The 23,391-nt window shown below is 41.4% G+C and overlaps 1 protein-coding gene across 1 annotated transcript in view; it reads right to left on the reverse strand.

The window, feature by feature from the left end:
* LOC132894013 (zinc finger protein 501-like) overlaps positions 1–18,410 on the reverse strand; it is a 104,740-nt gene extending 86,330 nt beyond the window's left edge. The window contains exons 1-3 of the mRNA XM_060933198.1: positions 18,328–18,410; positions 11,706–11,775; positions 11,409–11,586 (exon numbers count right to left, since the gene is read on the reverse strand). Coding sequence (XP_060789181.1) covers positions 11,409–11,586; positions 11,706–11,768 — 241 coding nt within the window. The 5' untranslated portion in view covers positions 11,769–11,775; positions 18,328–18,410. The remainder of the gene's footprint in view (positions 1–11,408; positions 11,587–11,705; positions 11,776–18,327) is intronic.
* Between the last annotated feature and the right edge of the window lie 4,981 nt (positions 18,411–23,391).

Consider the following 23,391-nt stretch of genomic DNA (forward strand, 5'->3'; position numbering starts at 1 on the left):
GCACTACAGCAAAAAACATGAACAAGAAAAAACCCTTGGTGCAAAATACCATGAACTAGAAAAATAGCTAGAGGAAAAATCCATGAAAAGCATGAACAGCACAGAAACGGCTAGAGAAAACAAACGAGACGTTCTGGCAAGGTCAGAGTCTGAGAACGGCCTTTAAATAAGCAGCGGTGAAAACCAGGAAGTGAGTTCAGGTGAGATGGAATTCCCATCCCGGATCTGGATTGGCACTGGTGTGGGAGATCCGTAATCTCTGGAGTGGATGTCCGGGTCGGAGCATGAAAATATTCACTTCAATAACCCAGAAGACCCTTTAAAAACAGCGTTTGTGTCCATCTTAGATTCAGTAGGGGTTAATCAGAATGTCATAGGACCGACCCATAATGGTGGTCACACTCTCGATCTAATACTAACATTTGGGTTAAACATAGAAAATATAGTCACACTTCCACAGTCCTTAGTTATCTCAGATCATTATCTCATCTCATTCAAAATATGTCTGAGTAATAATATATGCACCTCACCACGCTACTGTATTAAACATACATTCACGTCAACTACTGCACAGAGTTTTATAAATGATCTCTCAGAATTATCAACGTTGATTGGGTCACTGTCAGCCCCCGCAGAACTTGATCAGGCAACTGAATTCTTAGTATCAACGTTCCACTATACTTTAGATAATGTAGCTCCTCTTAAAAGGAAAATGATCAGAGAGAAAAAATTAGCACCCTGGTATAACGATGACACTCGCACATTAAAACAGACCACTCGAAAATTGGAACATAAGCGACGTCAAACAACACTGATAGTGTTCAAATTGGCGTGGAAGGAGAGCTTCCTGAAGTATAGAAAAGCTCTTAGTGCTGCTAGATCAACATATCTCTCCTCCCTAATAGAAGATAACAAAAATAATCCTAGATTCCGATTTAATACTGTAGCAAAATTAACCAGGAATAAGTCCACTATAGACACATGCACACCTGCAGTATATAGTAGCAACGACTTCATGAATTTTTTTAATGACAAAATTGAAAATATCCGACAAAAAATTCAAACTACTAATTTAAGGTCAGGCAATTTAAGTGACCCTGTAGTTAACAATATAACTGTATCAGATCAGCAATTAGAATGTTTTACTCCCCTTAGAGAAACTGAATTACTTTCATTAATCTCCGCATCAAAATCCTCAACTTGTGTACTAGATCCCTTACCTACACAGTGTTCGAAATACCCGTCTGCAGTCTGCATTTTGCAGAATGATTTTCAAGATTGCAGAAGAAAAATTAAACAACCTGCAATTTTGCAGAATGAAAAAAAATCAGGCTCAGGATTCAATGGTTCTCAATTTAGCAAACTAGCGGCGCTGTAAATAAACTGAAACCTGCACTGCGCGAACCTGACGACGTTTTCCAGGTCAAAGTTGACCAATATTTACGTAATACCGACGAAAGGCGACGACAACCAAATAAGGGCCGTTGCCATTTTCTGATGTAAGATTTCGTCACTTTTAATACCCGCTGGGAGGACCCGACAACTACCTCAGCAGTGTTCGGCAGTTTCCGCCATGCATCTCCCAGAATTCAATGCAGCACAACAAACATGGCTCCCAAGAGGAGGATTGTTTCTTCGGGGCAAGAGTCCGACAAAAACGCCAAGAAAACAAGAACGATTTTGTCGTCTCTCGGCAAAACCGGCAGCCAGCGTGACTCCAACAACAACAGCGACAGATCGCACGTCCGCGAGGGTGACAAAAATGAAGACGGGATCTGGTTCAGAAAGTGAAGACTCTGACTAGTTCTTATCTTGCATACATATATATTGGTAAATTGTATAGGTTTGTATATATTGTATTGTTGAATCATGCAAAATTATACTGATATTATATCCCTTCTGAAGACAGCAACAGTATTTTACCTTTATTCATAGATACTTTTGAATATTTTGTTTTCTCATACCAAGCTACACTAATACATGTTTTGTGTGCATGTTCTATTTTTTTTTTTTACTAGTGCTGTGTTGCCTGTGGTGCAGACGAGCACAAAGTAAAACAGTCGCCCTGTAAGACAAAGCTCATCGGTTCAGTTCTGTAGCTCTCAGTAGTTCTGTAGCTCTCAGTTCTGCCATGATTAGTTTGTACCCAGTTCTCTGTTGTTAGTTTAGAGCAGTGAAGCCCCTGCAGTCGTTCTCAGTTCAGTTCATGACCTTGCACTTTAGAAGCCAGGCAAACACCATGAACCCAAACGTCTTTCCATTTGCCAGTTGGGTTTTATTCCTTAATGGCATCAGTTCTTTGCATCATCGTAAGATGTAACAGAGTGTACAATTGAAACCTTGCTTTCAATTTAAAACTACAGGTTGCAGATGCAAACACTGTGAATGAAGTATATTTTGGGTAACAATCTATTGTTCAAGCTAGAAATTTAATCTTGACAAAATATAACATGACGTGTAACATGAAAATGAATGTTTTGTTTCTTGAAGATCAGTTGTGTTCGATTTTTTATTGTGGTGATACCTTTATTAGTATGTTGTGTGGAAGGATAATGTGTGGGTGTGATAATTAGTACATTTATGAATTAGTTGGTATACTTCAAGTTGTAGTAGCCCGTAGTGTCAGGGCAAGGGGGATGAAAGACCTGTGGAGGTGTCATGGAATGATAACTTTGCTGCAGAGAAGGATCTGTGAAGACTGAAATTAAAAATAGTGAGAGAATAAAGAATTACAGTAATGCTATGAGTTGTAAAGCTAGATATGATGTAAATATAGGCATTATTAGGTTGAGAAGGGTGTAGTATGGAGGCTTGTGTATTTGCAGAAAATATTTCCAAATTGCAGAACAAAATTTTGACATTCTGCAATATCGCAGAACACTGGAAAAAAGTATTTCGAGCACTGCTACACGTCTATTCAAACAGATAATATCTGAAGTAATTGAACTGCTTCTAAAAATGATAAATTCTTCTCTTAGGATCGGCTATGTACCCAAATCCTTTAAACTAGCAGTTATCAAACCCCTGATTAAAAAACCTGACCTTGATCCCTGTCAGCTGTCCAATTATCGGCCAATATCAAACCTCCCCTTTATCTCCAAGATCCTTGAAAAGCTGTGGCACAGCAGTTATGCTCATATTTACATAGTAATAACATCCATGAAATGTATCAGTCAGGATTTAGACCTCATCATAGCACAGAGACAGCTCTGGTTAAAGTAGTAAACGACCTACTGTTGGCGTCTGATCAGGGCTGTGTCTCGCTGCTTGTGTTGCTTGACCTTAGTGCAGCATTTGATACCATTGATCATTCCATTCTTCTGGATAGACTAGAAAATGTTGTGGGAGTTAAGGGAACGGCCCTCTCCTGGCTCAGCTCTTATTTAACTGATCGCTATCAGTATGTTGATGTAAATGGTGATTTTTTTCTAGATATACTGAGGTAAAGTTTGGTGCTCCACAAGGTTCTGTCTTGGGTCCACTGCTTTTTTCTTTATACGTGTTACCTCTGGGTGATATTATTCATAAACATGGTATTAGTTTCCACTGTTATGCTGATGACACACAGTTGTATGTTTCTGCAAAACCTGATGAGAGACACCAGCTTAATAGAATTGAGGAATGTGTGAGGGACATTAGACACTGGATGCTTATTAACTTCCTTCTGCTTAACTCTGGCAAGACTGAAGTACTTGTACTGGGACCACATGCAGCTAGAAGTAAGTTTTCTGATTCCACAGTGACTCTGGATGGCCTTTCTGTTTCTTCACGTGCAGCAGTAAAAGACCTCGGGGTGATTATTGACCCCAGTCTTTCATTCGAAACTCATTGATAACATTACCCAGATAGCTTTCTTTCATCTCAGAAACATTGCCAAGATAAGAAATTTAATGTCACTACACAACGCAGAAAAACTAGTTCATGCTTTTGTTACCTCCAGGTTGGATTACTGTAATGCTTTACTGTCTGGATGTTCCAATAAGTGCATAAACAAGCTCCAGTTAGTTCAAAATGCAGCAGCAAGAGTCCTTACTAGAACTAGAAAATAGGACCACGTCACCCCTGTCTTATCCACACTGCACTGGCTCCCAATCAAATTTTGTATTGATTATAAAATACTACTATTGACCTTTAAAGCACTGAATGGTCTTGTGCCACCGTACCTGAGCAAACTTCTGGTCCTTTATGACCTGCCACACCTACTTAGATCAAAAGGTGCAGGCTATCTGCTGGTACCTCATATAGTGAAGGCTACATCCACTCATGCAGCCCCACATAAGGACACTGCCACCACGTTTCACTGTAGGCACCAGGCATTTTTCTTTGTATTCCTCACCTTTGCGATGCCATACAGTTTTGAAGCCATCAGTTCCAAAAACATTTATCTTGGTCTCATCACTCCAGAGTATAGAGTCCCAGTAGTCTTCATCTTTGTCAACATGGGCCCTGGTAAACTCTAGGCGGGCTTTTTTGTGCCTGGGCTTTAGGAGAGGCTTCTTTCATGGACGGCATCTATGCATGCCATTCCTCTGCAGTGTATGCCATATTGTGTCATGGGAAATAGTCACCCCAGTTTGGCTTTCTACTTCTTTAGATTACTGCAGTGAACTTGCATGCCGATTTTCTTCAACCTTTCTCATCAGAAGACGCTCCTGTCGAGGTGTTAACTTCCGTGGACAACCTGGACGTCTCTGTGAGATGGCTGCAGTTCCATCTTTCTTAAATTTTTGTACCACTTTTGCTACAGTATTCTGACTGATAAGTAAAGCTTTGCTGATCTTCTTGTAGCCTTCACCTTTGTGGTGTAAAGAAATTGTTTTTTTTCTCAGATCTTGTATCATTTCTCTTCTATGTGGTGCCATTGCTGACAGCATGAAATGGGAATGGGTTTTCTTTAAGTAACACCCTTTTATAGTCAACTGTCTGCTGGACACCTGTGTAATGACTAATTAGACTCACCTGTGATTGCATTCTTGTTAAATTATACATTTGTAGTCTACAATTTAGCTTTGCTCCAGAGACTTTCAGTGGGGTGTACTCATTTTTACACCACCCTAATTTGAGTAAAACTGAAAAATGTGTAATCTAAGTTATATTATTAACCTTACTTTCACGTTATAAGTTAAACAGATGTTATATTAAACTTTGTCTTGTCAACATTTTGGAAATTGTTTGTGTTCATTGAGATATTGTTTAAAACGTTACTTTTCAAGGGGGGTGTACTCATTTACGCTGAGCACTGTACATGTCAATCCTGAGATCGAGATACTGACCTCTTCTGCTCCTCGGACCTGCCTGATCCATCCTGATGCCCTATGTCTGGTCGGAGTCTCATCACATCACTCCTGTGGAGGACGGCCCCATATGGACAGTTGAAAGTCACACTTGGAAGACGCTCTGGACATTTACAGTAATTATTTTATGGCTGAGGACTAAAGCTGACTTGCTAACCTTAGGACTGCAGTTGTCATGAACAGTTTTGCACTCAAGTTTCTATCAGTGAAGAGTTTATAACATCAACAAAACTGACTTCATGTTAAAACTGTTAATGTTATAGTCATGTTGTCTGTTATTGCCCAAATGAGGATGGGTTCCCTTTTGAGTCTGGTTCTTCTCAAGGTTTCTTCCTCATGTCATCTGAGGGCGTTTTTCTTTGCCACCATTGCCACAGGCTTGCTCATTGGGGATAAAATTAGCTCATGTTTAAAGTCATTCAAATTCTGTAAAACTGCTTTGCGACAACGTCTATTGTTAAAAGCGCTATACAAATAAACTTGACTTGACTTATCATGCCGTCCCCCATGCTGCACTGGACCACTCTGACCACATTGTGGTCCACCTGATTCTTGCATACAGGCAGAAATTAAAGCTGAGGAAACCTTTAGTGAGGACATCAAAGATGTGGAGCAATGAGGCTGCAGAGAACCTTCAAGCGTGCCTGGACTGTACAAACTGGGATATGTTCAGGACTGCTACCAACAGTCTGGATGAGTACACAGAGGCTGTAACATTCTACATCAGCTTCTGTGAGGACTGCAGCATTCTATCACAAACCAGGGTGAGTTACAATAATGACAAACCCTGGTTCAAAGATAAGTTCAGACAGCTAAGGTTGCAAAAGGAAGAAGCATTCAGAAGTGGGGACAGGAACAGATTTAAAAGAGTCTAGGAACAGGTTTAGCATGGCGGTGAGAGAAGCTAAACAACTGTACTCTGAGAAACTTTAACACCAGTTCTCAGCCAACGACTCTGCGTCTGTCTGGAAAGGGCTCAGACAGATCACTAACTACAAACCTTCAGCCCCCTATTCTGTTAACGACTTGTGCGTGGCCAACCAACTAAAGGAGTTCTGCTGTCACTTTGAAAGACAATGGGACTATCCTGATAACATCCCACGTGAATCCACACTCCAGCCCACCATCCCCACCTCCTCCATCTCTACTGCTGACGGGGCCTCTCTGCAACTTCACACCTCAGAGGCCCATCCACCCACCACCACAGCCTCAACACTCTCCATTCTGGAGAGGGACATCAATAAACTCTTTAGGAAGCTGAACCCCCACAAAGCAGCAAGTCCCAACTCAGGATCACCATTTACCCTGAAGCACTGTGCTGATAAGCTGTCTCCGGTGCTCACAGACATCTTCAATACCTCACTGGAGACATACCATGTGCCAGCTTGCTTCAAGGCCTCCACCATTATCCCTGTCCCGAAAAAGCCAAGAATCAAAGGATTAAATGACTACAGACCCATCACCCTGACTTCTGTGGTTATGAAATCCTTCTAGCGCCTTGTGCTTTACCGTCTCAAAGCCATCACTGACCCTCTCCTGGACCCCATACAGTTCGCCTACAGACCCAACAGATCTGCAGACGATGCTGTCAACATGGCTCTTCACTTCATCCTTCAGCACCTGGACTCCCCAGGAACCTATGCTAGGATCCTGTTTGTGGATTTCACCTCCACCTTCAACACCATCATCCCGGCTCTTCTGCAGGACAAGCTCTGCCAGCTGAGCCTGACTTCACCTGTACTGTAGGTGGACTAGGGCAATCCTGCCATGCACACTCACTATCTTCCTGTCTGACTCCCGAACCATCAGCACTGGATCCCCCCAAGGCTGCGTCCTTTCTCCTCTACTCTTCTCCCTGTACACCAACTGCTGCACCTCCGATCATCAGTCTGTCAAGCTCCTAAAGTTTGCAGACGACACCACCCTCATTGGACTCATCTCTGATGAGGATGAGTCTGCCTACAGGTGGGAGATTGACCCTCTGGTGTCCTGATGCAGGCAGAACAACTTGGAGCTTAATGCTCTGAAGACAGTGGAGATGACTGTAGACTCCACGAGGAGCTCTGCCACACCCTCCCCCATCATCCTGTTTGAATCCCCAGTAAGCTCTGTGGAGTATTTCCGCTTCCTGGGCACTCTATGGATACCTGCTGTCTCACCAAGAAAGCACAGCAGAGGATGTTCTTCCTGCGGCAGTTGAAGAAGTATGATCTGCCAAAGACAACGATGGTGCACTTTTACACCACCATCATTGAGTTCATCCTCACCACCTCAATCACTGTCTGGTACACTGCTGCCACTCCCAGGTACAAGGGCAGACTGCAGTGCATCATTCGCTCTGCTGAGAGGACAATTGGCTGCAACCTTCCATCTCTTCAGTGCCTGTACAAGTCCAGGACCCTGAGGAGAGCTGAAAGGATTGTGGCCAACCCCTCTCACCCCGGACACAAACTTTTTTGAATCGCTCCCCTCTGGTAGGAGGTTGTGGTCCATTAAAACCAAAACCTCAGGCCATAAGGCCAGCTTTTTCCCCACTGTAGATGCCTCATTAATAAGGTCTGAGACCCCCACTGACTCTCACCTCACACTTCCAATCTGTAACACTCATGCATTTTGTTTCTGAACTGCAATTTCAGAGATGTATGACATCATGTCATACATCTCCATTCTGTGAGCCTTTATTGCACATTCCGGCTCACACTGTACAACTTGGTTATTGACTTAGCCCATTACACATAGGCCAAGTTTACATTAGACCGTATCTGTCTCGTTTTCTTCGCGGATGCACTGTCCGTTTACATTAAAACGCCTGGAAACGCCGGGAAACGGGAATCCGCCAGGGTCCACGTATTCAATCCAGATCGTGTCAGCTCCGGTGCTGTGTAAACATTGAGAATACACGGATACGCTGTGCTGAGCTCTAGCTGGCGTCGTCATTGGACAACGTCACTGTGACATCCACCTTCCTGATTCGCTGGCGTTGGTCATGTGACGCGACTGCTGAAAAATGGCGCGGACTTCCGCCTTGTATCACCTTTCATTAAAGAGTATAAAAGTATGAAAATACTGCAAATACTGATGCAAATACTGCCCATTGTGTAGTTATGATTGTCTTTAGGCTTGCCATCCTTCCACTTGCAAGTGGTAAGTGACTTGCACATGCTGCCCGATATGCACTGGAATCACACACACAGCGGCTCAGTCCCGAATCACTGCTTGTGCACTTCACTCGCGCGCTCTGTGAGCTGCGCAGGGCCGGAGTGCGCACCCTCCAGAGGGCACTCGCTGTTCAGGGCGGAGTGATTTGGAGCGCAGCCGCTGAGGAGGAAGCGATGAGCTGCACTGACACATTTCAACTTGCGTGCCGAATTAGTCATGTGATTAGCGTATCCGTGTATTGGCGTTGCTGTGTGCACGTGAATCGTGTATTGGCGTTGCTGTGTGCACGCTAATCGTTTTTAAAAACGTTAATCTGATGATCCGCTGATACGGTCTAATGTAAACCCCACCATAGTATCTCTTCCTCTCACACATTCTTTTGTCTCTTCTTCATCATGTGACCTATTTTTCCACATTCCGGACATACTGTACAGCTTGGACTTCAACAAGTCATGTACATTCCCCTTAAATATGTCCACTTTCAAATTTATATATTTCAAATTCTTCTATTTTTATCATATATGGGTGATTCTTAGACTATGGGCACTTTTATGTCCTTTGATCATATTTTATGAAAGAAAGAAAAAAAGGGAAATTTCACACCTTTATAGTTATCTTTACAATGAGAGTGTTTTAGGAAATTTGTACTGGTAGTGTATGATGACTTTTTCACCTTTTTCAACATCATTATATATGCAAATGTTGCTGTTTTGTGGTTGTCCCACACCCAGACTTTTGATCTTCAATGATAAAAATTAATTGTAAAAAAAATGTTTTTTCTAATGTTTTAAAATGTCACTGAATAAAGTATCAGTAAAATAATCAAAACATAATTGGGGTATTCGAGGTCATTCAACTGTTTGTGTTTTTTTTTAACACAATGTAGTTGTCCCACACTATTGCTGCAATTTCCACCACAACACTGTAATGTCCCTTTAAAAGGTTTGTATGAAAGATTGTTTGGGTAGTTTCTGTGGAGATGAACAGTGACACCAGAGAACATGTCTGATATGGAGGGAATTTTGACTTCATCCATCAACTTTTGAAGAAAAGCCAAGGTAAATATAGCTTGAAATGAAAATATTTTTATTGCATGTAATTTCCAAACATGCCGTAACGTCAACTGAGTTTGTAAATAAGTTGTTTTTTTAACGCACATAGATGTATTTTGCGTGCACAAAATGCTAGATACCACTTCTTAGCTAATATAAGGTGTTAGCGTAGATTTTTCCTCAAAAAACTGTAGGATTGTAATTTCCACCACATTGTATTCTTGGGTGGAAATTACAATGGTGTGGTGGAAATTACATTTATGCATGCAGGCGAAATTCTTAGATCCCCATACACTGCCTTTGCTCTCTCACACACTCATCTCATGCTCTCCCCACACATTCAGCCTATGCACACACTTCACACACTCAGTCTACTCTCCCCCATCACATCCTGTCCATGCTCTCCTACATCCACATCACTGAATGCTCTCACACCACAGACACGCATAGACCCCAACTACCTCATGCCCCTTCACATTACCCCACTCATAGCTCACTTCTCACTGACACACACAAAGTTCATGGTGCCCATCGCATCCAGTACAGTCCATGTTGTCCCACACACTCCATCTCCCTTTCACAGAGAGCCCATGTCCAGGCCAACCACCACGGCAGTGTACCCTCACTCACACACACACACGCTCCTCGCTTAGCTCAGAAAACTGTGAGTAATCAGAATGTTTCAATATCTCATCCAAATGTCTTCAGGTTTACTTGATTGCAAGTTCACATGATGGCTGTGTTGTGACGTTTTCTTTCTTTATTGTGAATACTGTTCCCAGCCCAATGACTTGTGTTCTCATTGTGACAACTCCAGCCGCCGCCTTATTTTGTTTGTTTGTTTGTTTGTTTGTTTGTTTTTAGTGTTCCTGATTAACCATTCACATGCCAACAATGGTCATGCTCTCTTGGCCAACAATGGTCATGCTCTCAGGACAAACCTCCCTCTCTCTCTGTGTTCAGAATACTTTTCATGATACTGTCAAGACTACTGTTTGTGAACGGTTTCAAAATACTGTTCGTGTTGTATGCAATATATGATATGAAATGTATATGAAGTTGTCTTTTTAAAAAGAAAGGTTCAAACATACTAAATGAATTTGTTGAATGGAATTGGGTGCTTCATAAAGTTTTAAAATAAAAGTTTTGTTTTTCTATGGGGTCCATTTATTGTAATTTCCACTACGCCTAGTAATTTCCACCACCCCATTTCTTTTTAAACAAATAGTTACAAAACTCTAATCACTCATTAAAAACATCTGCATAATTTATGAGGTAATGTTCTACTTCAAGTAAAAACACAAGTAGTTACTCCTTGAAGTGCATCTAACCATTCCAATGTTATATCTCAGGTTGTGGTGGACATAAGATTCGTGTTTGGTCCTCATCACAATTAATTTTCCTAATCCATAAATTCATGGGAATTACAATATAGGCATAAACTGCTAAAACTATATATGAAATTGGTCTTTCAGTGAAAAGAAATGATGTGTATCATACTATTTTAAAATAAATGACAAATATTTACATGTGATGGAAATTATATTTGTGCAAGGGGAGTCGGGAAATCTGTTAAAAATCACCAACTTGTCTTAGAATATCAGTGTGTTCTATTATGAACCATCAAACTAGACTAGTTGTGTTTACCTATCCCAGAGTGACAATTTATATTTTCACACTTTTTTCCCCTTCAAGTTCACAAGGCCAATAGTGCCCATAGTTAAAGAATCACCCATATATATATATATACTTTTGTCTTTGCTAAATTCTTCTATTTTAACTGTTCAAGCACCAAACACCAAAGCAAATTTCTTGTATGTGAGAATGTACTTGGCAATAAACTTGATTCTGAAAATTTGATTCTGAGAGTGTTACTGAGCTCCAGAGTAGCCTGATGTCTTACAGAGGTAGTCTTTATTGTCAGGATCTTCCCCTTTAAGGGAGAGAACGTCAGATGGGTTGTCAAGATCGTCTCCATGGTTGTAGATGTTCAGCTCCAGTGTCTCCTCTTTCTTCACACAGACTTCTGACACTTCAGATGTCCCTTCATCCGAAGACTCTGTTTTCATGTCCTCATACAGCTTATGATCGAACAACAATAACATTTATTCAGTAAAAAACATCAACACTGTTTAGAAATCTGCTTATAAAGTTTGTTAAAACATTGTTTTTTGTAAGACAAATCATCATTAAGCTTCACCTGTAAGGGATCAGGAGCCTGCGACTTCCTGAAGGAGTGCTGTCTGTCTCCCGCTGAACTCATAATAGCTCTGAACAAAGATTAAGAAGAATTGTTGATATTTCTAGAACACTAAAAGGAAATAAGAGGAATATTTAAAGTTGTTCATAAACCTTCATTCATATTATTGTTATAAAATTAAGAAAAAACAAAAAAAGCAAAATCACAACAAAACAGACTGTTTGTTAGGTACTAGGTTAGTTAGTGGAGCAGAGCCCCATACTTAAGAGAATATGGTAATGCACTGACATGATTTTTTGATGGCTTTAACCGTACAATGTCCCTAAGTACGTACAAATGTACGTACGAACAACAAATGTGTACCACCACAGGGAACCCAATCGTAAGTGCAAGGCAACATCTCGTAAACACTTGACCACCAGACAACAAAATTTGTATTTTTATTTCCATAAGCTAGATGGGTTTTTAATCCAGCAGTTATTTTAATTTTCTTTTTAAAGAATAACATGAGATTATTTATGAACATATTTTACAGAAAATATTCATGACAGTTTCATATAAAATGAGTTAAAACAGTTTTATTAGTCCACTCACTTGTTGGACAGTTGTGTGAAACTCTTGTTTGTGTCGTGTAAGGGCGATAGACGGATATAAGCGCAGGAAGAGTTTTACTGAAAACACGCGAGCAAACAGATCCAAAACGGAGACGAAGGCCGAGTGGAAAACCAGGCAGTGGTGGAGTGAGGCACAGACAGAATATCAGAGGGATACAATACTCACAGTCCAAAAACACAAACAGGCTCAAAACCAGAAAAGTGACACAAAATAAAAGGCTTTCACAAAGACTGTGTGTTACTGAGAGTCCTTATATGTACAGTGGTGCTTGAAAGTTTGTGAACCCTTTAGAATTTTTTTATATTTCTGCCTAAATATGATCTAAAACATCATCAGATTTTCACACAAGTCCTAAAAGTGGATAAAGAGAACCCAGTTAAACAAATGAGACAAAAATATTATACTTGGTCATTTATTTATTGAGGAAAATGATCCAATATTACATATCTGTGAGTGGCAAAAGTATGTGAACCTTTGCTTTCAGTATCTGGTGTGACCCCCTTGTGCAGCAATAACTGCAACTAAGCGTTTGCGGTAACTGTTGATCAGTCCTGCACACCGGCTTGGAGGAATTTTAGCCCGTTCCTCTGTACAGAACAGCTTCAACTCTGGGATGTTGGTGGGTTTCCTCACATGAACTGCTCACTTCAGGTCCTTCCACAACTTCCTTTCCATTGGATTAAGGTCAGGACTTTGGCTTGGCCATTCCAAAACATTCACTTTATTCTTCTTTAACCATTCTTTGGTAGAACGACTTGTGTGCTTAGGGTCGTTGTCTTGCTGCATGACCCACCTTCTCTTGAGATTCAGTTCATGGACAGATGTCCTGACATTTTCCTTTAGAATTCACTGGTATAATTCAGAATTCATTGTTCCATCAATGATGGCAAGCCGTCCTGGCCCAGATGCAGCAAAACAGGCCCAAATCATGATACTACCACCACCATGTTTCACAGATGGGATAAGGTTCTTATGCTGGAATGCAGTGTTTTCCTTTCTCCAAACATTACACTTCTCATTTAAATAAAAAAGTTCTATTTTGGTCTCATCTGTCCACAAAACATTTTTCCAATAGCCTTCTGGCTTGTCCACGTAATCTTTAGCAAACTGCAGACGAGCAGCAATGTTCTTTTTGGAGAGCAGTGGCTTTCTCCTTGCAATCCTGCCATGCACACCATTGTTGTTCAGTGTTCTCCTCATGGTGGACTCATGAACATTAGCCAATGTGAGAGAGGCCTTCAGTTGCTTAGAAGTTACCCTGGGGTCCTTTGTGACCTCGCTGACTATTACACGCCTTGCTCTTGGAGTGATCTTTGTTGGTTGACCATTCCTGGGGAGGGTAACAATGGTGTTGAATTTCCTCCATTTGTACACAATCTGTCTGACTGGATTGGTGGAGCCCAAACTCTTTAGAGATGGTTTTGTAACCTTTTCCAGCCTGATGAGCATCAACAATGCTTTTTCTGAGGTCCTCAGAAATCTCCTTTGTTTGTGCCATGATACACTTCCACAAACATGTGTTGTGAAGATCAGACTTTGATAGATCCCTGTTCTTTAAATAAAACAGGGTGCCCACTCACACCTGATTGTCATCCCATTGATTGAAAACTAATTTGTTAAATAATTGATTGAAATATTGACTCTAATTTCACCTTCAAATTAACTGCTAATCCTAGAGGTTCACATACTTTTGCCACTCACAGATATGTAATATTGGATCATTTTCCTCAATAAATAAATGACCAAGTATAATATTTTTGTCTCATTTGTTTAACTGGGTTCTCTTTATCTACTTTTAGGACTTGTGTGAAAATCTGATGATGTTTTAGGTCATATTTATGCAGAAATATAGAAAATTCTAAAGGGTTCACAAACTTTCAAGCACCACTGTATGTGCTGTGATTGAGCTCTAATCAGGAACAGGTGCATACTGTGCTCACTCTAGGACCCAAATTGTTTTAGCGAAAAGTGCTAAAGACTCAAATTTTTCTTTAGCAATTTGCAATTTCGCTTAGCAAGAAATGCTAAAAGAGCAATTTTCTTTTTAGCAAAGTAATTTTTTTAGCAAGATATACTTCTAAATGTTTCTTGCACTGACATAATATTGAAAAATGAATTATTGTAGTTTGTTGGTGTTTCAGTAGTGTTTGCAAGCTTGTTTCCTGCCTTTGTCTTTCCATGTTCTTGATTAATGTTCATAGCATGCTTATTTATTCTTGAATCCTCTTATTTTGGTCATTTCATCAACTGTATATATGTAATGAAATTGTGTGTTTAATTTAACCTGCTTAATCTGGTTTACGGAGTCCATATTTTTCATTATAATTATATCTAACATCTGGTGTGATGTGCTTTGCATTCTTTGCTATCTATGCACCTTTTAGCCCTTAGTCACCCTCTGTAGTATGCTGACTGGCCTGTGTGTGTGTGTGTGTGTGTGTGTGTGTTTAGGGGGAGGGGGGGGGTGTCTTTATGGGTAGGGTGAAGGGAGCTCAGGGAGTTAAAATCAATGGTTGTTTCTTATAAATGAATCTCATAACCCAAATATAACGATATTCACCATTAATTTCTCAAATGAAACACTTGCAGTCAAAACTTTGAACCATGTGCGGCAAAACGCTCTGAAAACAAGGTACACTTGGTCGATATATCCTGGTTCATCTGTGAGTTCTTCCAAAGTTCTGTCAGGGTTGATATTATGTCGAAAATACGTCTTTAGAATGGTTATATTGTGTTTTTATCCTTAACTGAGAAAGCTAACAGAATATTCTAATATGTTCTCACTTTTTAGATAAGTTTGTGTCATATGTAAAGTCGGATAATTTATTTTAAACAAACCTCGCTATAATCTTGTTCACTAATGAGCGAGAATTGCCGACATTATCAGCGCAACTCGGAAATTGATCATTTTATACGTAAGGTCCGATGCTATTGGAAGACATAATTTGCGGTCAACCAATAAGAAGCTTCGAAACTCAGGGACATTGGTTATAAATCAAAACATCGAAGATGGACACGAAAGGCAGGGCCTGAATTTCACTTTTCAGAATGGGGGGGGAATTCCCCCCTCAGTGACTCAAATGGGGGGATTTACACAGTTTGGGGGGGATTTATACAGTTTGCGGGGAACGCTACTTGTGGGCTTAAATAGCTTAGGTCTTACCTTCTGCCACTACTCAGATTGAAGATCTCTACAGTCTGTAACCTTTTGTCACCATTTGAGGGATCCTTTTTAGTAGACTTTTCATTTTGATATCTCCAAAGTTGGATAGCATTGTCAGACAAAGGCCGGGTGGATAAATGCAAGTATTATTCCCACCAGCCGTCTAAGATATGGACTGTTCAGTTTCGGGTGGAGGGTAGAAAACCACCACAAAATGAAAGAGATCCTTTACAGCATGACATTGCTGACTGACTGTATTATGCCATCAAACACCAATAGCCGTTTTCTAGCAGTGCGAGTAAGGCTCTAGGAAGAGTTTGGAAGGTTGTGTGCCTTTTAGTGAAGCTAATTTTACAACCTCCTTAGTGTTGCTTTACACAGCTGCTTCTTCCTCATCTTCATGCACTATTCTTTAAGTGTCACTGCTTCGTTTAATTATAAAAAAAGAAGAAAATCAGTCTGTTCTTAATAGCACTCAATGAATTTATTGACACAACAAGTCTAACTTAAAATCTAACTTAAACCAGTCTGCTGACTTTTCAGGATTCTCTTAAATTTGTCTCTTCTTTCAGTGACCATCTCTTTAATCAGTGACCTTTGCTTTTTCCTTTTATAATATTTTTATATCATCTTTTTTTATCAACTTTTATATCATTTTTCTATTCTCATGTCTGATCTGATCATCCCTGTCCTCTGTTTAATGTCTACAATTAAAATAAGAAAACACTATCAAACTGTTCTTAACACTGAATGAATTTACAAACTTTGTTTCAGTCCACATATAGAACGTTAACATGACAACAGTCTTTGTTGACTTGTCAGGATTCTCTTATACCATATAGCCCTGTCTCCTGTGTCATATGCCATCTTTAATTTTAAAAAAATCAAATTGTTCTCAACACTGAACAATTCATCTTTGCTGAGTGCAGGATTCTTGTACACATGTAGTCTTTCCTACTCTTTCTCCTAGTGGTCCTCCCTTTTGTCAGCATCAGTGTCCTTTGCTTTTCCTTGTAAATACTTTTTTCTTATAGCCATGCTCTGATCTAATCCCCTTCGCAACGTCGACGTTAACGTTAGCTGTCTCGTCCTGTGTATTTTCAACGGTATCACTCACACTGCTATTACCACCATTGGATTCAGGAGTTTTCCTCTTAGCAGGGGAAACTCCTGCCACTGCACTTGTACGTTTTAGCCAGCGGTCCATGTGTTTAACAGCGAAAGTCCGAGAGAGAAAGAGTGCGCGCTGTCTCTGTGTGAGTGACCTGTCTGTGCTGCTGTGTGTGTTCTGAGTAGGCTACGGGGGGAGATAAGAGGGGGGTCAGTCAGTAAAAGGACGGTTCAATTCAAGTAATCTTGAGAACAGAAGGTAGTCGCGCATTCACACTGATCCATTATTAGATTGACGTTGTCAGGCAATGCAGTAATGTGTTCGGGAATCTCTTGCATTACAATTGTTAAAGGTGCGGGAATTTAAAAAAATATGCGCGATACCCGCAATCCCACGCCCAAATTCAGGCCCTGAAAGGTACTGTTTATCTTGAGAAATCGCAATTGTTTGATGGATTTTGCTTAAACTTTAAATGACTTTCGCATAAAATGCGAATACAGATGATTTTCTTTTCGCAAATTGGAATAAAACTTCGCAATTTGCGGACGTGCGAGCAGCTAGCGTGAGCTCAGGCATAGGGATTAGTCCTAACGGTGCTGTGTGTGAACGTGACAGATGAAACCAGACAGCTGTTTGATATATCAAGTTTGATATTGGACGGTAACTCTACAGCAGTGGTGTAAAGCGAAAGCGCTGGTTCACTGCTGTCCCCCAGGCACCCAGCAGAGTCACACCATAACAAATGTGGTGGTGGTGTTTCTGGCGCACGGCATGCGGCGTCAAAGAAAGGAATAAATATGTATAGTAACTGTGATGTGTCTCATTATTGGTCTCACTGTCACAAGACAATGCAGTGATTTATTGAGGTGAAAAACATGACACGACACGATTTGATGGTTTATATGCTATAATGTTATTATTCTGTTCAGGCTGATTTTGTGCCCTTTAAATATTTTGCTCATAAACTCAACAGGAGCTCCACTTTTAGACAATGACCATATAAAATCTTGATTCATGAAAGCTGGTCATAAAGAGTGACTGAGTTAATGTAAGGAAGAAGAAGAACAACAACAACTTTATTTATCACATGCACACTTAAGCACAGTGAAATTCCTCTCTGCATTTAACCCGTCTGAAGCAGTGAACACACACGCTCAGAATGCTCCAGCAGTCGGGGGTTCGGTGCCTCACTCAAGGGCACTGCAGCCCAACCTCAGCCCAAGGCCGCCCCATGCTAACCGAACCGCATGTCTTTGGACTGTGGGGGAAACCAGAGCACCCGGAGGAAACCCGCGCAGAACATACAAACGCCACACAGAAAGGCCCCCGTCAGCCACTGGGCTCGAACCCAGAACCTTCTTGCTGTGAAGTGACAGTGCTAACCAGTACACCACCGTGCCGCCCAAAAGGTTATTTAAACAATATTTTAGCTGAATATGCATATTCATTTCAGTGCATATTTATTCATTGCAGTTATTTACATTTTCCAGATAAAAAAGGCCTCTTCAACGCAATAATGCAGACGACATGCTTTAATTAAAATTGCAATGTGCAGCTACACAGCACTGGAGGCTGCTGCCGAAAAAATAAACAAACACCCCATCCATCAACATCAGGGATCCGCACACAGCTAACTCCACTAAAACAGACTTACACAGCAAGCAAAACTGCACATCATGTGGTATTATTTTATTCTGCTCTGCATTTTAATAATAAAAATTAGCGAAACATACCTAAAGCTTATAAAAACCTCCTCACGGATTTCCTTTGTGCTCCTGTCTACACTTCAACCTGCTTCTCCTGATCCAGTGTTGCCATGGGCACCAGTTGGCATTCTACTGCCACCTACTGTACGGTGTGATGCAACACGCCATGTCCAGTGAGCCACGCCTTCGAGGAGAACCATGCGGCGAGACTCTTTAGAAAAATTATCAACATTTTTTACATTTTTAAACATCTTGCTGCCACCTACTGAGAGTGTGTGTGTGTGTGTGTGTGTACTCGTTGTACGTCGCTCTGGATAAGAGTGTCTGCTAAATGCCTGTAATGTAACGTAATGCAATAGAAATAAACAAATAAGTAAATAAATAGTGCACTATATAGGGCGTACACGGCATTATTTCATACTAAATATAGTGCACTTTATTAAACAGTAGAGATCAATTTGGAATTTGGCCACGCAGCTTCAGTTTAACTTACCTGGGCTTGACATTAACTTCTTAATCCACTTGTCCAGTCTAAATTAATTTAAAAAAAATGAAACCAAAAGAAAACAAGTTGGACATGATAAGGGCAACAGAATCATGTTGTGAATGAAAACAAACTGTAAGTGAGTTTGGCACTGTCATAAAATTCCCGCAAAATATTTTATGACATTTGTGATCGTTAATGTGTACCATACAAAAGAAAAATACAATTAATGTCAAGGGTCAAGGCTTTTTTATTGTCATTTCAAACATTTACAGTTGGTACAGTACACAGTTAAAACATTTCTCCAGGACCATAGTGCTACACATAACATTACAGGAGTAAAAATCTCCATATAATAACATAAAGTGCATGAGTGCAGCAGGTGCAAACATTGCGGACAACAAACTACACACAACATAAAATGCAAACATCAACAACATAAAATGCAAACAACAAAGACAGTGCAAAAACGACAACTAACACAAAAAACCAGTACAGTGCCAACCAGTACCTGTCACTGATAATGTGTGGAAAGTTTCAGTGTGTATTTAGCGGTAGCATTTGTTGAAAAATAATAATAATAATAATAATAATAATAAATGTAAACATTGCGTATGTGGGAAGCACTGTAAACATTGTAAAAAGTGATAGTGTATTGTTCTTCACTGTGCAAAGACTGCAGTGTGAGTGGTGTGATCAACAGTCCATGTGTCTCAGTCCAGTCCCTCAGGGTTGAGGAGTGTGGTGGCATGTGGGAAGAAACTGTTACAGAGCCTGGCTTTGAAGGCCCGAATGCTTTGGTACCTTTTAACAGATGGCAGGAGAGTGAAGAGATTGTGTGAGGAGGGAAGGAAGACTCTGATGGTCTTCTCAACTGTCCTCACTATCTGCTGTAGGGTCTTGCGATCCAAGACGGTGCAATTCCCAAACCAGACCATGATGCAGCTGCTCAGAATGCTCTCAATAGTCCCTCTGTAGAATATTGTGAGGATGGGTGATGGGAGATGGGTTTTCAAGGTCAAGGCTTTTTATTGTCATTTCAACCCTATACGGTTGGTACAGTACACAGTTACAATGAAACAATGTTTATCCAGGAACATGGTGCTATATTTAACATCACAGGACTACAAATCAACATATAACAACATAAAGTGCAAGAGTGCAGTGAGTGCAAACATTGCAGACAATAAAATATACACAACCGAAAGTGCAGACATCAACAACATAAAGTGCAAACAACAAGGGCAGTGCAAAAATGACGACTAGCACAAACAATCCAGTGCCAACCAGTACCAGTCCCTGATATTGTGTGGAAATTTAGAGGTAGCATATCTCATATCATCTCATTATCTCTAGCCGCTTTATCCTGTTCTACAGGGTCGCAGGCAAGCTGGAGCCTATCCCAGCTGACTACAGGTGAAAGGCGGGGTACACCCTGGACAAGTCGCCAGGTCATCACAGGGCTGACACATAGACACAGACAACCATTCACACTCACATTCACACCTACGCTCAATTTAGAGTCACCAGTTAACCTAACCTGCATGTCTTTGGACTGTGGGGGAAACCGGAGCACCCGGAGGAAACCCACGCGGACACGGGGAGAACATGCAAACTCCACACAGAAAGGCCCTCGCCGGCCATGGGGCTCGAACCCGGACCTTCTTGCTGTGAGGCGACAGCGCTAACCACTACACCACCGTGCCGCCCGAGGTAGCATATGTAAGCAAAATAAATACATGTAAACATTGTGTATGTGGGAAGCACTGTAAACATTGTAAAAAGTGATAGTGTATTATTGTTCACTGTGCAAAGACTGCAATGAGAGTGGTGTGATCAACAGTCTGTGTGTATCAGTCCAGTCCTTCAGAGTTGAGGAGTCTGATGGCATGTGGAAAATAAACTGTTAGAAAGCCTGGCTGTGAAGGCTTGAATGCTTCGGTAACTTTTTCCAGATGGCAGGAGGGTGAAGAGATTGTGTGAGGGGTGCGTGGGGTCATCCACAATGCTCGTGGCTTTCTGGATGCAGCGTGTGGTGTAAATGTCCTTGATGGAGGGAAGAGAGACTCCAAGTATCTTCTAGGTGGCCTTCACTATCCACTGTAGGGTCTTGCGATCCGAGACAGTGCAATTCCCAAACCAGACCATGATGCAGCTGATTAGAATGCTCTCAGTAGTCCCTCTGTAGAATGTTGTGAGGATGGGTGATGGGAGATCGGTTTTCCTCAGGGTTCATAGGAAGTAGAGATGCTGCTGGGTTTTCTTGGCTATGGAGCTGGTGTTGACGGACCAGGTGAGGTTCTCTGCCAGATGAACACCAAAGGAATTTGGTGCTCTTCACATTCTCCACAAGTGAGCCATCAATGTACAGCGGAGAGTGGTCACGCTGTGTTCTTCTGTAGTCATCACCATCTCTTTTGTTTTATCCATGTTCAGAGACAGGTTGTTGACTCTGCACCAGTCAGATAACCATCGCACCTCCTCTCTGTATGCTGACTCATCATTCTTACTGATGAGACCCACCACAGTCGTGTCATCAGCAAACTTGATGATATGATTCGAATTATGCATTGCTGTACAGTCATGAGTCAGCAAAGTGAACTGCAGTGGACTGAGGATACAGGCCTAGGGGGCCCCAGTGCTCAGTATGGTGGTGCTAGAAGTTCTGCTCCCAATCCAGAATGACTGAGGTCTCTCAATCAGGAAGTTCAGGATGCAGTTGCAGAGGGAGCCATTGGTGTGAAAGAAGGCAACTGGACTTGCTTGAAATTCTTGAACATGTCTCATCTCATCTCATTATCTGTAGCCGCTTTATACTTCTACAGGGTCGCAGGCAAGCTGGAGCCTATCCCAGCTGACTACGGGTGAAAGGCGGGGTACACCCTGGACAAGTCGCCAGGTCATCACAGGGCTGACACATAGACACAGACAACCATTCACACTCACATTCACACCTACGCTCAATTTAGAGTCACCAGTTAACCTAACCTGCATGTCTTTGGACTGTGGGGGAAACCGGAGCACCCGGAGGAAACCCACGCGGACACGGGGAGAACATGCAAACTCCGCACAGAAAGGCTCTCGCCGGCCATGGGGCTCGAACCCGGACCTTCTTGCTGTGAAGTGACAGCGCTAACCACTACACCACTGTGCCGCCCCTTCTTGAACATGTTTCACCTCTTATCCAAAAGGCTTCTTCAGTTCTGTCTGACTAGTGAAGAGTTCCAGGTATTTATCCTCTAGTGGACCAAAAGCAACCCTAAGGAGAGTCATTGAGGTCACCTGGGTCATTGAGTCATCCTGTACTGGTAGGTCACTGGGGGCTGGGTATGAATGGTGTTAGTAGCCTAGAGGGTTGTTAGGGTGATCTGTGGGTCATTGGCTCTCTCTACCATCATGTGAGTCACTGAAGTCAGCTGAGTTTTGGTGTGGATATGTATTCAGTTTTCTGGGAAGTGTGCCAAGGACTGCATTGTAGGTGGCTGATAAGTGGTGTCTTAGACCACCTCCTCTGTTCAGCGATGGTCATGCTTCTTGAATACTTTTAAAAAGCTACTTAAAAACACAATACAAGATAAACCCTTCAATACAGCACATCATCAACTGAATATACCAAGAGCAAATTCCATACATTTCTGTCTTTGGCAGTATTAAAACTAACTCTCAACAGTGGTGCAAACCTGTCATGCTGTCATGTCATCCTGTCGTGACATCTCATCCTGTCATGTCATCAGTGCCTAAAATATAAGTCAGCTGCTGATCTACAAAACCCAGGACTGACATGAAGTGAATTTCTGGCAGTGTTCAGTCCACCTGTACCTTAAAGGTGGTAACTTTGAGCTAGAAAACTCCCCCTAACAGCCCAAGAAACCTTGGCTACACTTCAATTTCCCGAATATCTGCAGCCCAGGGATCAGGCTGAATACCATCAGCAAAAATCAGAGCCAAGGTATTTCACAGAAGAAACATATTTCACCACATGCTCACCAGTAACACTGTGAGTATCAGCTGGTTGTTAGGGTTTTGCTGGGATTCGAACCTGGTTCGCTGGTGTGGTAATCCAGCAAACCCCCCACTAGGCCACCAGGGGGATGACTCAAGTGCAGAGGCGTGAGGTGGAAGTAGAAAAGTATCAAAAAGTTTATTTACAATATGTACAATCCAAGGGGAAAAAAAACAAAAAGAATAATCCAAAGCTCAGAAGATAAACAGAAATAAAATATCCCAAGGTTCAAAGTCCAAAATCCAAATGAGAAAAGAAGAGGCAAAAACTCAAACACACAGAAGATCCAAAGATCAAAACAAAATCCACAAAGTCCAAAAGAAAGAAGCAAAAACCAAGAATACAAAGACACAGGCAAGGTACATGGGACAGAGGGAACTAGCACTAACAGCATAGCATAGGAAAAAGACTCCGTGACAAGGGAACAAACAGACGGGTATTTATACACACAATAAATTGAACACAGGTGACGATAATGAAGACAAACAGGCAATCAACACAAACACAAAACATAGGAACAGTGGTGGCCTCTAGAGGCCAAAACAAACATGACAAGAAAAGGAAATAACAGCAGCCTCTAGAGGCCAAAACAGTCCCAGTCCTA

The sequence above is a fragment of the Neoarius graeffei genome, chromosome 11 (assembly GCF_027579695.1).
Source record: "Neoarius graeffei isolate fNeoGra1 chromosome 11, fNeoGra1.pri, whole genome shotgun sequence".
NCBI classification, from domain to species: domain Eukaryota; kingdom Metazoa; phylum Chordata; class Actinopteri; order Siluriformes; family Ariidae; genus Neoarius; species Neoarius graeffei.